General features: G+C 42.2%; 1 protein-coding gene across 2 annotated transcripts in view; it reads left to right on the top strand.

Moving 5' to 3' along the window:
- LOC134603254 (tropomodulin-2-like) overlaps positions 1 to 22,633 on the top strand; it is an 81,538-nt gene that overhangs the window by 49,451 nt on the left and 9,454 nt on the right. For both annotated transcript variants that reach the window (XM_063449045.1, XM_063449044.1), the window contains exons 4-7: positions 16,800 to 16,922; positions 19,242 to 19,328; positions 21,762 to 21,892; positions 22,327 to 22,434. In XM_063449045.1, the coding sequence (XP_063305115.1) occupies positions 16,800 to 16,922; positions 19,242 to 19,328; positions 21,762 to 21,892; positions 22,327 to 22,434 (449 nt within the window). The remainder of the gene's footprint in view (positions 1 to 16,799; positions 16,923 to 19,241; positions 19,329 to 21,761; positions 21,893 to 22,326; positions 22,435 to 22,633) is intronic.

The following is a 22,633-nucleotide window of genomic DNA, read 5'->3' as shown; positions in this document are numbered from 1 at the left end:
TCTTTGCCATGATCCCAAGTACTGTGTCAATACTCCCACAGCCATTCTTCTTTGCTCGTGTACATATAAGTAGAATGGTCGTGTGTGATCAGGTAGACCTAATGCTGGGGCACTCATCAAAGCCTTCTTCACATCTTCAAATGCCGTTTGCTGTTCTTGGGTCCATAAGAAGGGGTCGTGCTCTGTACCTTTGATGGCTGCGTACAGAGGTTTTGCCAGTATCGCATAGCTGGGAATCCATATCCTACAGAAGCCTGCTGCCCCCAAGAATTCTCGCACTTGTCTTCTATTCTTGGGTATTGGTATTTGGCAGACAGCTTCTTTTCTCTCTGGCCCCATAATCCTTTGACCTTCAGAGATATGGAATCCCAGATACTTGACAGTTGGCAAACACAACTGAGCCTTCTTCCTGGACACCTTGTATCCTGCCTTCCAGAGAATATGTAGTAGATCGTGCGTTGCTTGCTGACATTTTTCTTTTGTAACTGCTGCTATCAACAAGTCATCTACATATTGTAACAATACACATTCTCCTGGGATAGACTCGAAATCCAGTAGATCTTGACTTAGAGCTGAACCAAATAGGGTAGGTGAATTTTTAAACCCTTGGGGCAGTCTTGTCCAAGTCATTTGGCGTTTTGAGCCCGTTACAGCGTTCTCCCATTGGAAAGCGAAAATACATTGGCTTTCTGCGGCAATTCGGAGGCAAAAGAAGGCATCTTTGAGATCTAAGACTGTGAAGTAAGTAGCCCCGCCCGGAATTAAAGCAAGCAGGTTATATGGATTGGGTACAACTGGATGTATGCTAACAACCGCATCATTGACTGCTCTTAAGTCCTGTACAGGTCGATACTCATCTGTACCGGGCTTTTGAACAGGCAGCAATGGGGTGTTCCAGGGGGAAGTACAGAATTTTAGGATACCATACCGTATGAACTTATCCAGATAGGATTGGATGTTCTTCTTAGCCTTCTGCGGAATGTGATATTGTCTTAGGCTCACTGGATAAACCCCATGTTTCAGTTCAATTTTTATTGGTGGAATATTGCGGGCCAGTCCTGGTGGGTTGTTCTCTGCCCAAACTCCTGGTATGTTAAACAATGTCTCATCACTCCTAGGGTTTTGGCTAGTCAACACTGTCCAATCACCACATATATAGCGAGCTAGAGAACCGAATTTACACAGGCGCCTCTTAGTCGCACTATCAAAAGTCTAGTGGGTTCCAAATTTACACGCCTTCCCACTTAGCCCAGATAGGATGAGAACTAGCGAACCGAATTTACACAGGCGCCGCTTAGTCTCCCGGTCCCTCCGACCTAGCGAACGTAATATACACCCTAGAACGCTAGTCTAGACAAGACACCGGTGTCCGGCTAGGGCTATTTACACCAGGACCCCGCCTGACTAACCAAATCAAACGGTCTGACTAAAGAGCGTTCGATCGAGCGGTGCGCCTTCGCTCCTTCCCTCCGACAGAGGGGGCAGATACACAGATTCAAAACCCCTTTGGGCCTACCGCACAATCGGTATACCCCTAGTGGGTCCTGCCGTCTAAAACAGCAGTTGTCTTACCTCCTCGTTCCTGAACCTGAGTTCACACTCATCGACGGGGACACCCCAGCACTTCTCACGTAGAGGCCGATGATCTCCTGGACAACAGACCAGTGGCGCCGAGACGAAGGGAGGTCCACGCAGAAGTTCAGGGGTGCAGCCGTAGAGAACGTGGGCAAAGATAGACCGTCTCACGCCTCTGCCTCTCAGCTACCGTTGAACGATGAGCTTCCCGGCCAATGCACCAAATGATACCGGAGAAACTGACGGAAGCCAAGCACAGAGAGATGGACACAGGTTTCTTCAGGAAGGAAGAGATTCTTTATTGGATCACCGATCGGGACTCAGAGGGACTAGCGTCACCAAAATACAGCAAAGTCTGAGTACTGAATACATAGAGTACATTCCTTATATAGCACTGTAGCTCCTCCCACAATTAACTACACCCACACATACCCTTAACCTATTTAATAAATAGAGTCTAAACTCATCCATCCGGTCTAACCACGTGGCTCATCTGATACAAAGGAGAGGGACGCGTAATTCCAGTTCTTACATTCCTGCACCTGGTCAGTACAGTGATAACAGTATCTTAGCTACGTGTAATTAACTAACTGATACTACAAACACATATACATACATATGCCTTGTGGCAATCTTAGCCTGCTAAACTTGTATTTTACTGGAATTACATCACATAAGTATTTTGTGGGATATCGTTTTCTGAGTAGATGGACAGAGAATTGTATTTTCATCTTAATGTGGCTTTATAAGACACAAAAGGAATGTCAGGTTTAAATAGGAGCCGAGGGATTATATCACACTAAATATTGTGATACCCATACCATGGTTACTGTATGTGATGCACCAATCTCTTCCCATCACACAATCTCCTGAACTCTAGTAAACTGAAGTGAATGACAGACATCATTAACATGGTGTGCGGTGGTGCCTGTAAGACTGGGACATATGGACACAGGATTGTTAAATTTCCCTTAATAATATTGTAAAGCACTTAGGAATAAGTTGGCACTGTACAAATGCCAAAAATAATAATAATATATGCCTGTAATGGAGCGCCACTGCCTGCTCATGGTGATGTCATGTATTATGCTGGGTGCATTTTTTTTTTTTTTTTTTTTTTTTTTAATAATTCTTTATTTTTTTCATGCACAAAAAATACAGAGAGGCAAGCAATGCCTCAACAGTTATTGCCAGCTCATCGGTCAACATTCAAAAACAATTGTTTGGCAGCTGGGTGCATTTTTAATCTGGTGTGGCTTTGAAAATGGAACAAGATACCTCTCAATGTATAAAAAAGCATTGGAATGACAATTATGACTTACAATTTGCCCACCTGCAGACTTACCAAAACTAGATTTATTCTACTTGCTTTCTAGCTTTAGTGATGGCAAATGCTTGACAGCTGATGGTATTTGCCAAACTTTCAGAGTGTAGGATAGGATGTTTTGTGTCTTAGTGTCTCATCTTGCATACACTATACAGATTGCAAAATTGCCATATATACAATTCCTCAAATATCACACATGGGAAAGCCCTAAACACATCTCAGCAAGACAAACCCGTAGTTTTTCTGCTTTTTAGACTTAAAAGGATAACTTGATGCATTGGTTTTGGTGCAAATAAACTGTACCCGGAGTCTGATAATTGTAAACACTGACTTTTCTGAGAAAAGGTAGTACTAATATTTGTCTTTAACCCCTTAAGGACACATGACATGTGTGACATGTCATGATTCCCTTTTATTCCAGAAGTTTGGTCCTTAAGGGGTTAAAGGGTCAAGTCGGACCCCTAAATCATTCAGCTTGCTAAAGTGCTTTATGTGTGAATAGTGTGTCTTCTTTTTTCACTTTACAAAAAGTAAATTGGCACTTTTATAAATGTAACTTTGTTACATCCCCCCTTCCCTATGTCCAATAAAAAAAAATTCAAAATCAAATGCATGCATGTTTTCATCATGGGGTATATCTACTAAACAGTGAATTCATACATTTTTGGATATGGGTAGTGAAGTGTCCCTTTAACGAGACTGCTAGTGACTATAATTCAGACAGTCTGTAGAGGTGCTTCCTGTTGCAGTCCTTCAGACATGGCAGACGCTGAACACTCCCTACGGAGATGCTGATTGCTGCAGTGTGGCACTTGCTTTATATGTGCAGCAGTCCCCCTAAATCCACATAGGCAGTGAATCATTCTAATGTTAGAAAGCCATGTTTGTATTGCAATATTAGAGTGATCCTTTAACTATCAGCTGTACAAGTTCAATAATAATAATTTACACCAATTTTTGAGAATAAAGATAAATAAAAAGTGACATTGAAACAATTTAACAGGCTTTGCAAACAGAAAATGCTAGAAAACGTAAACAGACCTTTTTTTATCGTTCCAAACGGAATTTAAAGAGATTACTCCAGAACAGAACATTTCAGTTTTATATTTATGTGTTTGCTGGTCTAGTGTAAATAAATTAGTTGCAATAGCTAACAGAGATCAACGTTCTGTACAATGAAGAAAAATAGCTAATCCTGGATATTTTGACTCTTATCTCATAACGGATGTTTGTCTAAAAATAAACAAATAAAAACACGTTCCACATGGTCTGAGTATTGTCAAGAAAGCGGTTTGTGTGAATGAATTGTTTGGTTTTAGGCTAAATGTGAAAAGTGGAACCAGAAACACATGCCAATAATTATTGTGCGCATTTAGAGGGAAACTATGATTAAAGTAAAATGGTATATACATTATGTATTTGCTATTAGGAACATCCTTTTAATAATCACAGGGGATCACATGTAACTGTTTTGTGGAAGTGATCATGAGAATCAGATTTCATGGTTGCTTCTTCTGTGATCTTGACAATACTATTTCTATATTTCTGAGTTCTATATCCTATTGGCTCTTTGGTCCTAAAATGTAGAATAACACAGTATGGCGTTATGAATACAAACCTGTCCAAGTTGCAGATAAGGTTTAGTGCCCCCCCCTCCCTTCAGTAAAAACCTGGAAAAAAGGTATTTATTTGCCTTTTATCCGTTGCCCAAACTCCTTTCGCACAGCCACACATCCCTCCTACCATGATGTCATCTCTTTCTTGCTGTGATAGTCAGTCTAATGCTTTTCATAGTGCAGCATTGGACACTGATGTGCATGTGAGTCGAGTACCGTGCATGTATCCAAATGCTTTAATTCATTACTTTCCTACGAGCTTCAACCTCACGTGTCCGCTGACAGGAAGATATGAAGTGGTCTAAGTGATTTAAGTGGTCCTTTAAAATGCCTTAGTCAGTTCCCAACAACACACAGTTCAGTGACTAAAAACACACAATTATATAGTTCCACTTCTCAATCACAGGAAGGTTGAGACATCCAAGATGGAGCTGCTACTGCAACCAAGATGAAGTATAAAAAGAGCAGAATTGGATCCTTTCTCCTCTACTGAGGATATCCCAATACTTGTAATTCTAATGGATGTCCTGGTGAATTATGGAAAATAATTCACAGGTATGGCATCTTTCTATTAAATTATTGGATTGCAAATATCTGCTTTTTAACGTAACACAGCTCTAATTATATATATCTGAGCTGTTTCAGAAAATATTACATTTATTTTTTGCTTCTCCTTACTTCTATAGACTTAAAACTAGATAATGCCTACTTAACATACCTTTGATTCTACAAATACATTGTACATGTATATTCCATAGGACCGATACAGATTGACAAAATCGGGCAATGATATCCTACCCATACTATTGGCTTTTAAGGCTTGCTTTAAAAGCCAGTTGTATGGGTAGGATATCATTGCCCGACTTTTCAGAAAATTCAGGTAGGAGTGCCTTCTGAATGCTGATGTGAGCACTAAAATTACTCTATTGACACCAAAAATCATATTAAAGCGGCACTGCCAAACTTACCTTTCCTCAATCGCTTCCTCTTCTCTCTATCTCTCAGGATCTGTTCTTCATTTCTTCCTGTCTGGTCTAGTGTTCTTTAAAACATAAGACAAAGTAGGGACTACACAAATAATTTAAACGGGAACAGTAGAATAGCAAATAGTAGAAAAATATAATAGGATGATTGGTTGTAAAGGAAGAGGCACAATCATCTGAAAGATCGCTTAATGTCCTGTTATCAAAAACAAGTAACATTTAATTCAGAATATGATGTCCAATTATGGAAAAAATTAACCAAAATTACAGAAGTAATGGAGAATATTATTATAATATTATACAAATAAGGCAACTAAAAAGGTGTTATCACATCATATCAGGAAAGCCTAACACACCTTAATATGCACAAACTGAAGGAGAAAAAGAAGACAGGTCATAGAAACCATCATATTTTGAGATTAAAGTACGTCTGTCACCTTCTTGGGTCTTTGCATATTTTTGGGCGAGTAATGTTAGAATCTTTAGAAGGATTGTTGGGGGCTGGATTTTAAAAGTTGCAAGCTTCATTGTAGGGTGGAACGTTCTGGATGTCTTGATATAAAGTTATTAATGGTTACGGTATTCTGTATGTGTGTGAGATGATCCAAAACAGATCCTGTGCACTCCTCTGGCTCTTGGTAGTCACCAGAGCACACATAGAGTGGTTCATGGGAAACCAAAGTCAAACTATAGGTCTGCAAAGTCAGAGGGAGCAAGCAGTTCTAAAGTATTGTCAATAATACAGGTCAGTTACTGTGTGCCGGAATCAAGAATCAGACATAGTATGCTTATTATAGGCTACGTTTGTGTCACATGTGAGAAATAATCTGTTACTGTCCATCCTGCTACTGAGCTATAATATTATTTAGTTTATGTGCTATATACAAAATGGTAGACATAAAGACGCATGCCACATGCTCAACTTGGACTGGGCCCTCGTTCCTCCCTGGAGTGAGAGGTGAGCTGTGCGTGCATGGACTGCGGCTCTGCAAAACGTTTACAGGGCTGTGTGTAAACAGATAGCAGCCATGGTACATCGAATGGCAGTACATGGTAGGGATAGCTGCCATCTACGTCCGGAGCATTTCTACTCATTTTAAGTGATGAATTGATGTTCTTGGGAATAAACTACCTATCCTGCAATATGGGATATGAGTTTATTTCTGATGTGAGAGGGATCTGTCTGCAGTGCTGGGTAGACTCACCAAACAGTGTACCGAGACAAGGTTTAAAGCAGAATCCACTTGTGTTTTATTTGTTAAATGTTTTGCTTTTTTTTTAATGCAATATTTTTGTAATGCCTTAAAACAGGGGTTCTCAACCTTGTCCTCAAGGACCCCCTACCAGTCCAGGGTTTAGGGATTACCTGGGTGTGTCTAAGGTGTTTAGAAAAATAAAAAAGAAACACCTTAGAGTCTAAGGTGTTTTTTCCCCCTTTTTCTAAACACCTTAGACACACCCAGGTAATCCCCAAATCCTGGACTGGTAGGGGGTCCTTGAGGACTGGGTTGAGAACCCCTGCCTTAAAACATTAAGTTAATTTTTACCCCGTAGTTTCCCTTTAAGATATTTTTCCTAGCCGTGTTCATTAAATATGGAATGTGATGAACTAATCGGGTAATGGCAAATGTTACGCAGAAATATCTGAAAGTACATGAGTTTGAGAATCCCCCTCTGAAATTTGCAACGCACTGCTAAATTCCTGGCAATTCCCAGTTCAGTGAATAACCCTGATATAATGATTCATTCACAGCATTATGTCACTGTTTCCAAATAAAGGAGCGGAGATCTAGGTTACCATGTGGAGAGCAGTGTTTTAATTGCACACAAATAAACAGTTTAATCAAGCTGGCGCTATCGCAAATAAACTGTTACACTTTCCCATTGCATAACTGTGCTAAATAATGCATAAAATTCATTTCCAGGGATTCTTTCCCTTTAAGAATTACGTCAGTGATATACCTAGGGAATGGTACGTTAAGGTTGACCTGTCAAAGCTCTTATTCACTAGTAGTAACCTCAATTACAAACATCTGGAAATAATGTCAAACATAGTCTGAATATATATGGACTTGCATCATGCACATTTGATGTATTTAAAAATTTTAACAGTTTTAGTCAATACACATTTATTTAATGTATTCACTCACTACAAAAGCTATTTACCATAATTTAGTAAGTAATTCTGCTTAGATTTATGGTGTATCATGATGACCATCTTAATGCAGATAAACATGTTTAACCCCTTAAGGACCAATCTTCTGGAATAAAAGGGAATCATGACTTGTCACACATGTCATGTGTCCTTAAGGGGTTAAAGTGATAGTCTTTTATTATACTCCATCCTGTATTCACATGCAAATGTAACTATGTACTGATTTTCACTGTACTCCAATGTGGATCTATTTTTATAAAGGATGTTTAATTGTGTATAAAACTATTTTGCATCTCCCAGTTGGTACTTCATTATGATATTAACCCGTTATTAATATGCAGCATACAATAGGGGGTCAGAATTTTAATTAAACTGTGTAAACATTTATCTCAATGTTGAAAGCCGAATTACGTATACTACTATGCTATACTATAATATACCAGACAGATGGACCAGACGGCAAGTGATAAACTCTATAAATATTAACCAACTCTAATGGGTAAAATTTACAAAAAGCCTAATATTTTCCAAAATATATGTTTATGGTATAACATGCACTCTGCACAAAGATTACATACAAAAGAAAAATTAAAAATAGATGTAAAAGAATAATAAAAAAATTTCAGTAACAGATACTTATTCCCTCCTATTGCCAGCCCTCCGCAACCCCTGAAAGGGGATATGAAATTTGTATATGGCACCACTTATGATATCAGATATATTATCCTTTATTTGGAGTGAGTTCTAGATGAGAGGTAGGTATAAAATAAACTTACCACCGCAGATATGAGCACTTGGATATATTTTCCTATGATGCCATGGGTGTATAAGAATGGCCAGCATTCTCTCAGTGATTAAATGCGTGCTCATATGCATTCTGACGCCATGGATTTCAGTGGATTCGCAATCTATTCCATGCTGTGATTTGGCTGCTTTACATAATAAATAATAAAAAACTGGGTACAATGGCAAAACCCTTATAAAGAATTTGGTTGGCTATTGAGTTATGTAAAATTTCCAGAGATGACCGTACCTCTTCTATCATGTTTCTATTACTGTCTGGTGTTAGTAAAATAATAAAAAATGTAATCTGAATTTGTGTTTTGCAGTACTTGGCGTCCTATAATATTTTAGTCGCTGCATTGAAAAGAATGAAGTGTGTTCTTTGTATGTTCTTACAGAACCTCTAAGCCAGGCTTCCCCAAACCCCCGCCCTCCAGATGTTCCTGAACTACAACTCCCATGATTCTATGAATAAAATAGATAGGCTGAGAACAGGGGAGGGCTGGCAGCCTTAGGCCTGGGGGGCAAAACCAGTCAAGTGGCCCATTGCGCCACCAAATCAGTTCACCATCCATGCCCACCTTTTCCTGGTTTTATAACGGATATTGATGTTATGGTAATACCCGCTCCTTCACGGCTCTGACTTTCAATGTTGTCAGAGCACAGGCTGAGAATCTCTGAGCCTGTGCTCCGACTCACTAACTGAGCACTGGAACCACGAGGGAGAGGATATGATCTGACTGCACCTACTGCTGGTGCGCACCAGTGGACCACCAGCGAATCGTTTAAATTAAATATGCTGGTGTACCCAACTTGTGAGCTGTGTTGGCCGCCGGGTGCCTCTGTTGTCATGGCACCCTGCGTGACCGCACAGCTTGCCCACCCCAACGGCTGGCCCTGCTGACACACACTGACGTTACTACTTAGACATCCCTCAATATTAATACAGACATCAGAGTAAACACCAATAAACAGAGCTGATCCCCCCAAATTTATAAAGGTTTGCTTAGAGGATTTATTGTAAGATTAAATCATGTCTCCTCCTCTCTCTCCCCCATGCGCTGCTCTGTAGGCTGGGAGGAAGTGAAGAGTAATCACAGTCTCCCAGCACAACGCCACCTGTGGCCTGCATGGGGAATAGCTGTTTAATGTAATGCTTGCAGGACAGCCAGCTGCCGCAGAACCTCTTTGTTCCCGTCTCTGCAAAGGGCTGCAGGCACTGCTTGTTGTGAGTGTGAGCCACTGTAAATTAGGGGCAGAGGGCAGAGGGCACTTGCACTGCGGTCAAGACGGGTCTGGGCAGGAGGAGAGTGCAGTGCAATCAGTTAACTCCCCTCCTGTGGGTCACCAGTAGACTGGTGCACCTGCCCAGGATCAGAGCCGGTGCAAGGATTTTTGCCGCCCTAGACAAAATATAAATTTGCCGCCCCCCCATGTGACATCACAATGCCCCACCCATATGATCTGCCATATGAACTAACGCCAGTGCTGCACACAGTGTGTGTTTACATTAAAAAGCCTGCAGGGACCAGCTATAGACACCACAACCACTTCATTAAGCTATAGTGTCCCTTTAATGTGAGGTAAATTATAGATTAGTGTCACTAATAATATACTAGATTGCCTACTTACAATTAGATGAGGATGATGATGGGCTGCAGTTTGGCTCCACTGATCTGGTGTAGAACAGGATCTCTGGAGGCTGTTTGCAACTGTGGTCACAAAATTCAATGTTCTGGGAGAATTAGAAGCAGCTCCATTTTTGGGGGGCCTCTTACACAGCTCAAGGTCTGGGCCCCAGGGCCTGACGGTGGGTATGCCCATAAGGCCCACTCATAAGTCCACTTATATGTTCCACCCACCCATGAGTTCGCTCACAGGGAGTGGAGTGTGTAGGGGATGTGTTATGAGTTATTGTAGAGGATCTAATATGTGTGCTTATGGTATGTAGTGTATAGGGATACCAGTTTGTGCAGGTGATGCAGTGTGTTTGTGTGTAGTGGAAGCAGTGTGCATATGTGTATAAGGGATGTATTATGTGTTTCTGGTTGTGTGTAAGGGATGCATTGTGTGAATCTGTGTTTGTATGCGTAAGGGATGCAAGGTGTGTGTCTGTATGTGTGTGCATTGAGTGTAAGAGATGCATTGTGTTTCTGTGTGTATGTAAGAAGAGCAGTGTGTGTGTGTTTGCATTGTCTGTTTCTGTGTATGTGTGCAAAGGATGCATTGTCTTTGTGTGTAAGGGTTGCATTGTGTGTGTGTGTAATGGATGCATTGTGTGTTTCTCTGTGTGTAAGGGAAGCATGTTGTGTTTCTGTGTATGTATAGGGATGCATTGTGTGTGTGTGTGTGTGCGCGCATAGTGTGAAAGAGCTCCCTGTCTTGCCCCCTGTCCTATAGAGCTGTCCCTTCTGTCCCTTAGAGCTTCTTAACCCTCCTACTTCTTCTTACTCCCCCTTCTTCTTCTTACCCCCTCTTCTTCTTCTTCTTACATCCCCCCTTCTTCTTACCCCCCCTTCTTCTTACTCCCCCCCTCTTCTTCTTACTTCCCCCTCTTCTTCTTACTTCCCCCTCTCCTTCTTACTCCCCCTTCTTCTTCTTACTCCCCACTCTTCTTACTCCCCACTCTTTTTCTTATCTCCCCTCCTTCTTACTCCCCCCTCTTCTTACTCACCCCCTTATTTTTCTTATCTCCCCTCCTTCTTACTCCTCCCTCCCCCTCTTCTTACTCACCCCCTTATTTTTCTTATCTCCCCTCCTTCTTACTCCTCCCTCCCCCTCTTCTTATTCCCCCTCTCCCTCTTCTTACTCCACCTCCCCCTCTTCTTCGCCCTTTTTCTTATCTCCCCTCCTTCTTACTGCCCCCTCTTCTTACTCCCCCCTCCCCCTCTACCTCTTCTTACTCCCCCTCCCTCTCTTCTTCTTACTCCCCCCTCTTACTCCCCCTCCCCTCTTCTTACTCCTCCCTCCCCTCTTACTCCCCCCTCCCTCCCCTCTTCTTACTCCCCCTCCCTTCTTCTTACTCCCCCCTTCCCTCTAACTCCCCCCTCCCCTCTTACTCTCCCCCTCCCCTCTTCTTACTCCCCCTTCTTCTTACTACCCCTCCCCTCTTCTTACTCCCCACCTCCTCTTACTCCTCCCTCCCCACCTCACTCTCCACTTCCCCTCTAACTCCCCCCTCCCCTCTTACTCACTCCCCCTCCCCTCTTCTTACTCCCCATCCCCTCTTCTTACTCCCCCCTCCCCTCTTCTTACTCCCCCCCTCCCCTCTTCTTACTCCCCCCTCCCCTCTTCTTACTCCCCCCTCCCCTCTTCTTACTCCCCCCCTCCTCTTCTTACTCCCCCTCCCCTCTTCTTACTCCCCCTCCCCTCTTCTTACTCCCCCCTCCCCTCTTCTTACTCCCCCCTCCCCTCTTACTCCCCCCTCCCCTCTTACTCCCCCCTCACTCTCCCCTTCTTACTCCCCCCTCCTCTTACTCCCCCCTCCCCTCTTACTCCCCCCTCCCCCCTCACTCTCCCCCTCTTCTTACTCTCCCCCTCCCCTCTTCTTACTCCCCCCTCTTCTTATTCCCCCCTCCCCTCTTCTTATCCCCCTCTCCCCTCTTCTTATTCCCCCCTCCCCTCTTCTTATTCCCCCCTCCCCTCTTCTTATTCCCCCCTCCCCTCTTCTTATTCCCCCCCTCCCCTCTTTTTATCGCCCCCTTCCCCTCTTCTTACCCCCCCACCCCCTCTTCTTATTCCCCCCACCCCCTCTTCTTATCCCCCTCCCCTCTTCTTATTCCCCCCTCCCTTCTTCTTACCCCCTCCCCTGTAGCGTGGCCGAGCTGCTTTCCGGTCCGCGGTGCCCGGCCAGAGTGATAGGAAGGTGCACACTGAGTATGCACCTTCCTGTCAGTCCGGCCGGTTACAGGAAACAGAAACTCCTGTTCCCTCCGGCCGAGCACTGCGGACCGGAAAGCAGCTCGGCCACGCTACAGGGAAGGGGAGGGAGGGAAAAGCTGCTGCAGCCGTCTGAGCGCTCTTTACAGAGCGCTCGGCGGCTGCAGCATTTAAAGGGCCGGCCTGCCCCTGGCTGAGAATCATGGGAGTTGTAGTTCAGCAACATCTGAAGAGCCAGAGTTTGGGGAAGCCTGCTCTAAACTGTAGCAGAATTGACTTTATTTCTGCCCAAAGATGCCTATAATTTATTTCAGACTTACTGCAGATTTGGAATCCTGAATTGGCTGTAAGAATTGGCTTGAGTCAATATATGTTCTACAGTGATCCAATCTCTGTTGGTCCACTCCCTGTCAAACAGTAACATACACAAGGGTGTTTGCAATTTTCATCTGTAGCAAGAACGCAGATGATTTTTTGTGTTTCTTCTAGTATCGCCCTTTATTCAAAAATATTGCTAGAAAAATAAAGGGATACAAATGTAAAGGCTTGGCCTGCAGTTGTGGGAGGGGCATGGTACCTATTTAAACCCCCCTACTCACCTTCCTCCGTCCCGTACGTTTTCTTAGTGACTCGCATGTCGTCGTTACCTCCCCCTCTTACCTGGTCCTCGTGGCTTCATTGCCTGGCCTGCTGCTTCCCTGCTGCTCGTTTTTATTCGCGGTCCTCCTGGGCTCTGCACTGCCATTATCTTCCTGCTTGCTGGTGTCTCGGGGTGCAGGTGGAGATGTATTTGCAGGTACTGCTTGTCGTCGGTCCAGCACCGTCGCGGTAGCATGGTGTGGGTGTTTGGGGCTTGCTGTCTGGAGGGATTGTGTCTCTCCTACCGTGTCGCTCCCATCTGCCGTGACTCTGGGGTGGGGGGGGGGGGTCGGCCCTGCTGCTGCTGTTGCGCTGCTGCCTCCGCGGACGGCTCGACTTGCTGTACGTCTCTTTCCGGCATTCTTGGCTGACGGCCCCCCTTGCTGCCCGCAGTGCTGTCGCTCGTGCACTTATGCACTCACATGCGGTCGCGCGTCCATGTGGCCATACTAATGTGTGTTGGGTGCAGTTAGGAGAACAGGTAGGAACCCATATATAGGTCAAACTATTCAGTACCCGTATACAATATATATTGCTTAACTTCATTTTGCACAGGATTGCGCAGCAGCCCCTTTACCTATACTGGTGCATGGTTCATGGGTCACACCTTGCCCTAGATCACCTCCCAGGAACTTTTAGCTGTTTTTTTTTTTTTTTTTTAATATCATGTGCTTAAATGGCGACTGCCTACCACTATATAAGTGCTATTTTAATTTTACTATAGTTCACAGTTTAGTGAATAATCCCCTTGGTGTCTCCACTGCCTTTTCCTTTTAACACTGTATGTTTAAGAACAGTATGCTCGGACTCTGATATTATTATTTATAGTACGCCATACAAATGCCTAACCTAGTTTTTCATTGTTTCGCCTTTTTGGCTTTAGCTAGTATGCCAGCACTCCCGCACACGATCACATACACACGCTCGCACTGGGTCTGGTGACCCCTGTGGGGTTTACACCACCACGGTTTCTGTTACCTACTGCCGAGCTCACTCCTTTCAGCCTGTCCGCTTGAACTCTGACATGCTTACTCTGCTTTCTGTTACGATCGGCCCTGCGGTATTTCCTCGTTCACCCTCACGTTTTTTGATACATGTTCAGCACATCGGTCCTCTCTCTCACTACCTTACCTCCCCTCTTAGTTAGCTGTGGCTGGCTGTCAGGGTCCTAGGGTCCACTAGTTGGTAATTACCCCCTGGCTTCTTCGCCTTAGATTAGTGGTCCCGCGAGGCCAACACCCATCCTCATACTCTGAGGTACTACGCCCCTCGGGCCAAATCATAGTTAGTCGCCTTGCATAGGGAGGGCCTCACCTGTCACTCCCATTCTATCTTATGTCTACCTGTCACCGAGAGGCCAACACCCTGCCACAAAGTTCAGTGGCCACGTTATCCCCTCGCGCCAACTCATAGATAGAGCCTCTCATGCCGCTTGGCATCTAGCAGGGCACTTGTCACCAAACCTAGTTTTTAATTGCTTTGCCTTTTGGCATTAACTAGTATGCCAGCACACATACACACACACACATTGGGTCACTTATGCGCTGCCTATTCGTCTCATTTTCTAGCAGGTCTCCGCTGCTAGGCGTTGGCGTGGTATTGTCCGCCCGAGCTCTCTGGTTTGGTCTGGTACCCATCACGCTGTGGTGCTTGCGGCTACTCTGTTTCGCCTCCTCGTTGTCTTCGCTGCTGTCGTCTATGGGACGTATCGGATGGCAGTTTGGGGTAACTGGCATCTGCCACTTTGGCTGGTTCCGATCCAGACTTCCTGCACCTTTCGGGGGCCCAACCACGGGCTTCCAGCCTGGTAAGCTCGTGGTCATCATCTTTCACGTCTGGCTTTTTCCACTGCTCGCGGTTCATGTGTTCGGGCCTTCTTCCCCTTTGAGGCTCCTTTTTCGCATATACCGATACTGTTTCTGTAGCTATGTTGTCTGCATTTTGGTTTCATTTTTTTTTTTTTTTTTGCCACCTCTACTTGCATCAACTCTACATATCCGGTACACAACTCCACATGTTGTACTGGTTTACCATTCATACGCAGTTTCATGTCCTCAAACCAGACTATTTAGCATTCTCAAGGCGTTTCAGGTTCCAGGAAATTTCAAATTTACAGATTTCACTTCGTCATCCAAGTATCTCATTCACTATCAGACTTAAATGCCTGTCACTACGAACCGGGCATCAACCTTTAATGTAGGGCAATAACTGCTTGATCCAAGGAAAATCTGACTACCATTCTGGGGTCAAGAAGGAATTTTTTCCCAGCTTGTTGCAAATTGGCAGCGCTTCAAACTGTGTTTTTCGCCTTCTTTTGCATCAACACAAATGTGAGGAAGGCTGTATTTGATGGGCACTAGTCACTTTAACTTTGTAATCTAGTTGTTGAGCCGTTATTCCAGCTTCCAAAGTTTCTTGGGTCTCACATACTTTCCCCCAGCCACCACGTCCTCCTTGCAGCATTATCTTAGGAAGTCTCACCTATTCATGCAGTCTATTGATCACCTTCTCTCCCCCACATTTAGTCTACCCTAGGTGCCGGTTAAAGTGCTGGGCAACTATTTCCTCGCTCGGCATTTATCATACAGCTAGGCAATTAGGTTTTGTTGATTGTTTTCATTTCTGACCCATTTTTTGCCCTCTTTTATAACAGGCCTACCACGTCGTCGGTTCCGGCACACCTCAACCGACTTATTTCCCTTTTACTTCCTATACGGCCTTATTTGCCCCTCACACAAATGTAAAGGCTTGGCCTGCAGTTGTGGGAGGGGCATGGTACCTATTTAAACCCCCCTACTCGCCTTCCTCCATCCCGTACGTTTTCTTAGCGACTCGCATGTCCCCACCTTCCACTCCCTCTATCTATTTCATTACACCTCATGGGTGGGCCCTCTTTTATAACAGGCCTACCACGTCGTCGGTTCCGGCACACCTCAACCGACTTATTTCCCTTTTACTTCCTATACGGCCTTATTTGCCCCTCACACAACTATATGTGTAAATGGATTTTAAAATGCAAATATGTATCCAGATTGTTATATAGCCATAGGTAAGAAATGAAATCCACACTGTTAAATCAAGTAATTGTGATAATCTTTTTAGGGAGTAAACATTCACTATGGACCAGTTAGTTTAGTAAAAAAAATTATCTAGGTAGGGCAATGCCATCTGCTAACATTTATTTATACACGTTAAACATTATACGTAATTGGGTTTAGCTTTGAAAGACTTTGTTAAAGAAACTCTATAGTGTTACAAATACAAACATGGACTTCTAACGCTATAATATTCGGCAGGCTATAAAACATAGATTTACTTACCTTTTAGTCCTTTAGGCTGTTGCCACCCCTCTTCTTTGGCTGAAATCATCAGTTTTGATGATCTCCGCCATTACAATGCTTCCTCATTGGAAAGCATTGGGAGGCTTGTGTGCATGTGCAGAAAATGTATTCACTGAGCCATTCACCATCTCCTCATCGAAATGCATTGAGTCAATGCATCTCTATGGGGAATCTTCAGTGTTAACATGCAGAACGCAGAGATACTGAACGCTGGTCCTGCAATATTTGCAGGACTGAACCCAGGAAGTCTAGTGACAGCCACAAGAGGGGGTCATAGAAAAGGCAGTGTTTGCACTGCTGACCCTGCAAGGACAAGCTCTAGAGCCAGATCAATTAAAAGCATGTCCCTATAATACTCAAGTTTCTAATTAAACTGTGTATCTGAAACCACTTTTTTTAAAATGCTGTTTTTATTGTCATTGTTGGATATTTGATGAGCTTTGATCATGTTATTGTTTTGAAATCCAAATAATATTGTGTTTGATTTCTCACTTCTTGCAGGGAAAGTATTTGTTCCCAAGTGTATGCCCTTAAAAAGCCAACCAGAAGAAAAGGTTACCCTGGAGCCAGAACTGGAAGAAGCTCTCGCAAGCGCCACTGATACTGAACTCAGCGATCTTGCAAGTAAGCAGCAGTTTGCAGTCCACATGCTGTTTAAGAAACCGTGTTAATTTTATCGATTTTAGTCGACTACAATTTTTTATATTTAGCAGACTAAAACCATTCAGTTGACTAAAATACAACTAAAACTAAAATGGCTTTTTAGTCAAAAGACTATGAATAAAACTAAATGAATATTTGCAGCAAAAGTTAACACTGCACAGAGGGGCTGTGGAAGGGGCAAAAGAGACATACCAGTCCTTGCCAGAGAGACACACTTAGAGGTGCTGGGAGGACCCAAAGCGACACAGAGGGGCTGGGGGAGGGGCAACAGCGGGGTAACCGACAGATAAAGACTTTAACTAAACCCTGTAGATGTAGTCAACTAAAACTAGACTAAAACAATTAAGATGACTAAAATATGACTAAAACTAAAATGGCTTTTTAGTCAAAAGACTATGAATAAAACTAAATGAATATTTGCAGCAAAAGTTAACACTGCACAGAGGGGCTGTGGAAGGGGCAAAAGAGACATACCAGTCCTTGCCAGAGAGACACACCTAGAGGTGCTTGGAGGACCCAAAGCGACACAGAGGGGCTGGGGGAGGGGCAACAGAGGGGTAACCGACAGATAAAGACTTTAACTAAACCCTGTAGATGTAGTCAACTAGACTAAAACAATTAAGATGACTAAAATATGACTAAAACTAAAATGGCTTTTTAGTCAGAAGACTATGGCTAAAACTAAATTGAATTTTGCCAAAATGAACACTGCTAAGACATGTGTGCTGGATGTTTATGACTTTAAGAGTTGGCCGCATAATAATTATAGGAGCTGTAGTTAAAACCATTTGGAGAGACTGGGTTTTATTCAACACTGGTTGACAACTACACTAAATCCTTTAGAATGTTTGAAGAGTCTGCAATCACCGAAAAAACGAATTCTGTTACATATATAACAGTGATGACCTTAGATCTCTCCAATCTTCTAAAGTAAGTGGAGCCTGTGTCACACTATGGTTTATGTGGAGTTGGCACAGTCCCGGGGAATTATCTGTATACAAAGCAGAGTCTGCTACTCTCTCAGGGTTATTCTCTGAAGTGTCCATTTTAAAGAATTCAGAGTGATGTAACATTTTAGGTGCCTCCCCTTTGTTAAAAAGGTAATAGTTAAGTAATGACTTAATACCAGCGGGCTACCCTGCACTGCTCCCCATCTCCATCACAGCTCGAGGAATGCTGGAAGGTCACTGTCTGAGGTAAGTGCATCAGTGCAGGGCTCCGCTCATTGGCTGTGAGTGGTCAGCTGATGATCAGCTCAGGAGAGCTAATGGAAGCTCCTAAGCAGGCTCTCTCGTAGCTCTCCAACTCTCTTATAGGTGTAGTGGAGGCAGGGAGCAGCAACTAACGGACCCCTAGGTAAAAAGTCAAATTTGGCACGACATTAATTAACATTACTACAGCACACTGTAATAGTTATGGTGTTTAGAGTATTTCTTTAAATGAACTGAAGTGTGTAAAATCATTCAATGGGAGGTGTAGTTAAAATGATTGGACAAAAGGATGCATCCGATTGTTAAGTACAATTCTACAAAGGTTCTCATCTTATTCTGAGCAACACAAAATAGGTTCTTCCTGGTGCCTCATGCCATAAGTGGATGTGTGAAAGTTAATAATGGAACAGGTTGACAGCTGTGAGGACTCACCCACTCATTCCTCCGTTACCTATGTTGTGGGACGGTGAATTCAATTATTAATATTTCTGATATTACAGCAGAAGAGCTGTGTGATTGGTTTGTTTAACCCCTTAAGGACCAAGCTTCTGGAATAAAAAGGAATCATGACATGTCACACATGTCATGTGTCCTTAAGGGGTTAAATAAAATCACATTGGCCTTTTGCTGCACGCTACTACTGGGCAGAAGAGCCCAAGCTTCATCACTAAATTTTGTTCATTCGATTTATTTTGATTATTCCCATTTCTAAGAACAGAAAATACCGAAAGTTGTTTTTAAGTAGATTTAAAAAAAAAAAAACGTGTTGTAGAAATGCAATGTTTATGATGTATTGCCAAGCTGGCTACACATTGTGATAGTTGTAGTTCTGTCCATCTTTGGCTTGAAGGTACTATCACCTGTCAACATATATTTAGGGGAATGGGAGGGAACTTGCAGTTGGATTGTTGTTCTGTGTAGTGTCAAGGAGACTGGGCTGAAACACTAAACATGGGAGAGCAGATAAGACCCAGAAAACAGAATGCGTCAGCAAATAAACAAACTAATTTGATTTGAAATAAAAATGTCCTAAAAATATAAGATTTTTTGTTGATCTGCTCTGTTTCAGCCGTCCTTGGAGTGCAACATTTTTCAAGTCGACCACAGGGTAACGACGAATTAAACCAAGATGGTACAGAAAGAACTGATTTAAGACGTAAGAAAACCCACGTTTATGTTGCACATATGTTCTACTTTTGCTTGTACACTTATTGAAAAGAGAACCCTGCAGTCGCCAAGGGCAGACAGTTAGCAATGGCATAATACAGTATCAAACAGCAGGTTTTGGTACCATAGCATTGCCCTTTCTTATATAACAAGATATGTGTTAGAGAGGGACTGTTCACATTTTGGCTGCAAGCATGTAACTCCGTGAACTTTGATACAATGTGTCTGCCAGATTTCTGTTTATAGTAAGTGTTCCAGATTTTCACTTGCCTAAGGATACATACAATGTTATGCTAATTACATTCTTTAGAACTCAACATCAGTTCACATGTTCTTTTACTTCCTGAGCATCAGTCAGCAATACAGCAGGGGGGATACAGTATAGGTGAGGGGTTAATTTGGCCAGTGTATCTTTTAGCATTGGCTAACCGTTATAATATTTTCATAATCATTTGATATATTCTGAGATAAGTGACTGTAAAAAATTAGTTTGGAATGTATTATGTTAAATGATATTCTTTAAAGGGACACTACAGTCACCAGAACAACTGCAGCTTATTGAATTTGTCCTGGTGAGTAGAATCATTCCCTTCAGGCTTTTTACTGTAAACACTGTCTTTTCAGAGAAAATGCAGTGTTTACATTACAGCCTAGTGATAACTTCACTGGCCACTCCTCAGATGGCTGTTAGAGATCCTTCCTGGGCCATGGCTGCCTAAAATGCATCCAAACATTCAGTGTCTCCTCCCTCTGCATGCGGACACTGAACTGTCCTCATAGAGATTCATTGATTCAATTCATCTCTATGAGGAGATGCTGATTGGCCAGGGCTGTGTTTGAATCATGCTGGCTCTGCCCCTGATCTGCCTCTTTGTCAGTCTCAGCCAATCCTATGGGGAAGCATTGTGATTGGGTCAGGCCACCACTTCTAATGATGTCTGCAGACTGCTTGTTTTTTTTAGGCAAACAGCATGCGAATCTACAGCTTCTGGCTTGAAAACAGTAAGATTTTTGCTATATTTATGGAGGCATGAGGGGCCCAGGGGGGGTTCCTGACCCTATAATGATCCTTTAACTAACTTCACAATACAACAGTAAATCCAACTGGTCCTTTCTCCAGGCATATTATGCAGTAGAATAACCTACATGATGTTATCAGTCATAGTACTGATTAGAAAGACCATCCTGATCTCTTATTCAAGCTTGTTATAGAGTAAATGATCTTACACTTCTTTTGGTGGATATTTATCAGTGTTCTGAAAAATGAAGAAAAACATGTATATTTTTTTTATTTCTCCTAACAAATGGTGTAAATTCGGAAATGACAGCTAGGTTGCAAAAGAAAGATTTAATAAATTGCACCAAATATTCACTGTAAAGTAGACATAAATGTATCAGTGACACTTTGATAAATCTCCCCCCTTGTGTTTTATATAAAGAAGTGATCTAAAAGGTCTTTGTTTTCAAGATAATAATACATAACATTTAAAAAAAGCTTAGGCCACAATATATTACCAGGTTATTCATTAAAGTGAGATTTCAAAGTGAATTTCAAATTTAAGACCACAGCAGACAAACTGAAAACTGATTTAAAGATTTATTTTCCAGTTTGAATAGAGTGACTTTAAATTTGAAATTCACTTTGAATTCTTGCTTAAGTAAAAAAGAAACCTGTATGTGTTTATTAATATTTCTAAAAATTGCAACTAGCCACCAAAACAACTTTAGCTTAATGAAGCAGTTTTGGTGTATTGATCATGCCCCTACAGTCTCACTGCTCAATTCTGTGCCATTTAGAAGTTAAATCACTTTGTTTATGAAACCGTAGTCACACTTCCCTGTAAGTGACTTACACAGCCTTCCTAAACACTTCCTGTAAAGTGAGATCTAATGTTTACACTTCCTTTACAGCACATTCTGTAAGAATTCATTTTCTCCTACCCTGTTAATAGCTTGCTAGACCTCGACGGGTCCTCCTGTATGTAATAAAAGTTCAATTTACGGAGCAGGAGATAAAAACTTATAAAGTAAGTTAAGATATGATTGAAGTTTTTTTTTTTTTTACTGCAGGCTGTGCGAGTGACAGTCAGGGAAGGTGGGTCTAGGGCTGCATAAACAGAAACAAAAGTAATTTAATGACTACATGGCAAAGAATTGAACAGTGATACTTCAGAGGCACAATCTATACACAAAAACTGATTAATTAAACCAACTTTTTTTTTAGTGACCTTTAAATACAGATTACAGTTAAACTAGATTGCATTACATAATTTTATGTTAAAATATATAAACCAATAATGAGTGAATAGAATACAGGTCCACCATAAGTCATCCTACATTCTATAAGAAAACTAACTATTATTATAAATACAGTATCACACGTAATGAATGTATCAATGAATACAACATTTGTATATGCCAGATGTTGTAAAAGCCGAAAAGGTGAAGCCCACGTTTGAAGACCCTCCGAATCCCACTAACGTGGAAGATAGTTTGCAAAGGATAAAAGCTAACGATCCTTTCCTTGTGGATGTCAACTTGAACAACATCAAGGTATCAAAGTACTACTCATTACCTGACTCTTTATACTGACCTTATGCAGGTGGTGTGTGGCTGTATATGAATTCTACCATCACTCCTCAAGTTATTCCCGAAACCTAACCGAACGGATTTCTTATATCATTAACAAGTGGCCTACACTTCCAATGTAGTAGAAAATAATATTGCCCAAAGTGTACAAGTGGAGAGTTATTGATAGATCACATAGAATAATGGCAGGAGTGCCTCACATTTATAATTTTACATAACATGCCACATTGATGCATGACTACATGATTAACAGACATGTAAAAAAAACAAAGATGTTTTGAGGTGTAAATAGTTATTAAAAATGCTTTTTACCTCTGCAAGTTAAGTTGGTTTTATTTATATATAATATTTTTCATGTGATAAAATGTTTGTTTTCCACCTTTTTCTTTAACATGTAGAACATACCAATCCCAACACTCAGGGATTTTGCAAAGGCTTTGGAAACAAACACCCATGTAAAAGGATTTAGCCTGGCAGCCACGAGGAGCAATGACCCAGTAGCCATTGTAAGTAGTCACATGAATGATGTCAATGAAATAAACCCATATGTTAATGCTTAGAATTCATTTCTGTGGAATATATGTTGGAGGTTTTTCTTGGTTGACATACTGGAAGTTTTGTGAGTGGCTTCTCTTCCTTGTAATTGCCTTTGTCATACGTCGCCTCATCTCTTGCCTTATATGAAAACCATAGTGAGTGTAGTGT

Source organism: Pelobates fuscus, chromosome 3, assembly GCF_036172605.1.
Source record: "Pelobates fuscus isolate aPelFus1 chromosome 3, aPelFus1.pri, whole genome shotgun sequence".
Taxonomy (NCBI): Eukaryota; Metazoa; Chordata; class Amphibia; order Anura; family Pelobatidae; genus Pelobates; species Pelobates fuscus.
Note: the sequence above shows the minus strand (reverse complement) of the source record. Positions and strands in the feature narration are given on the sequence as shown.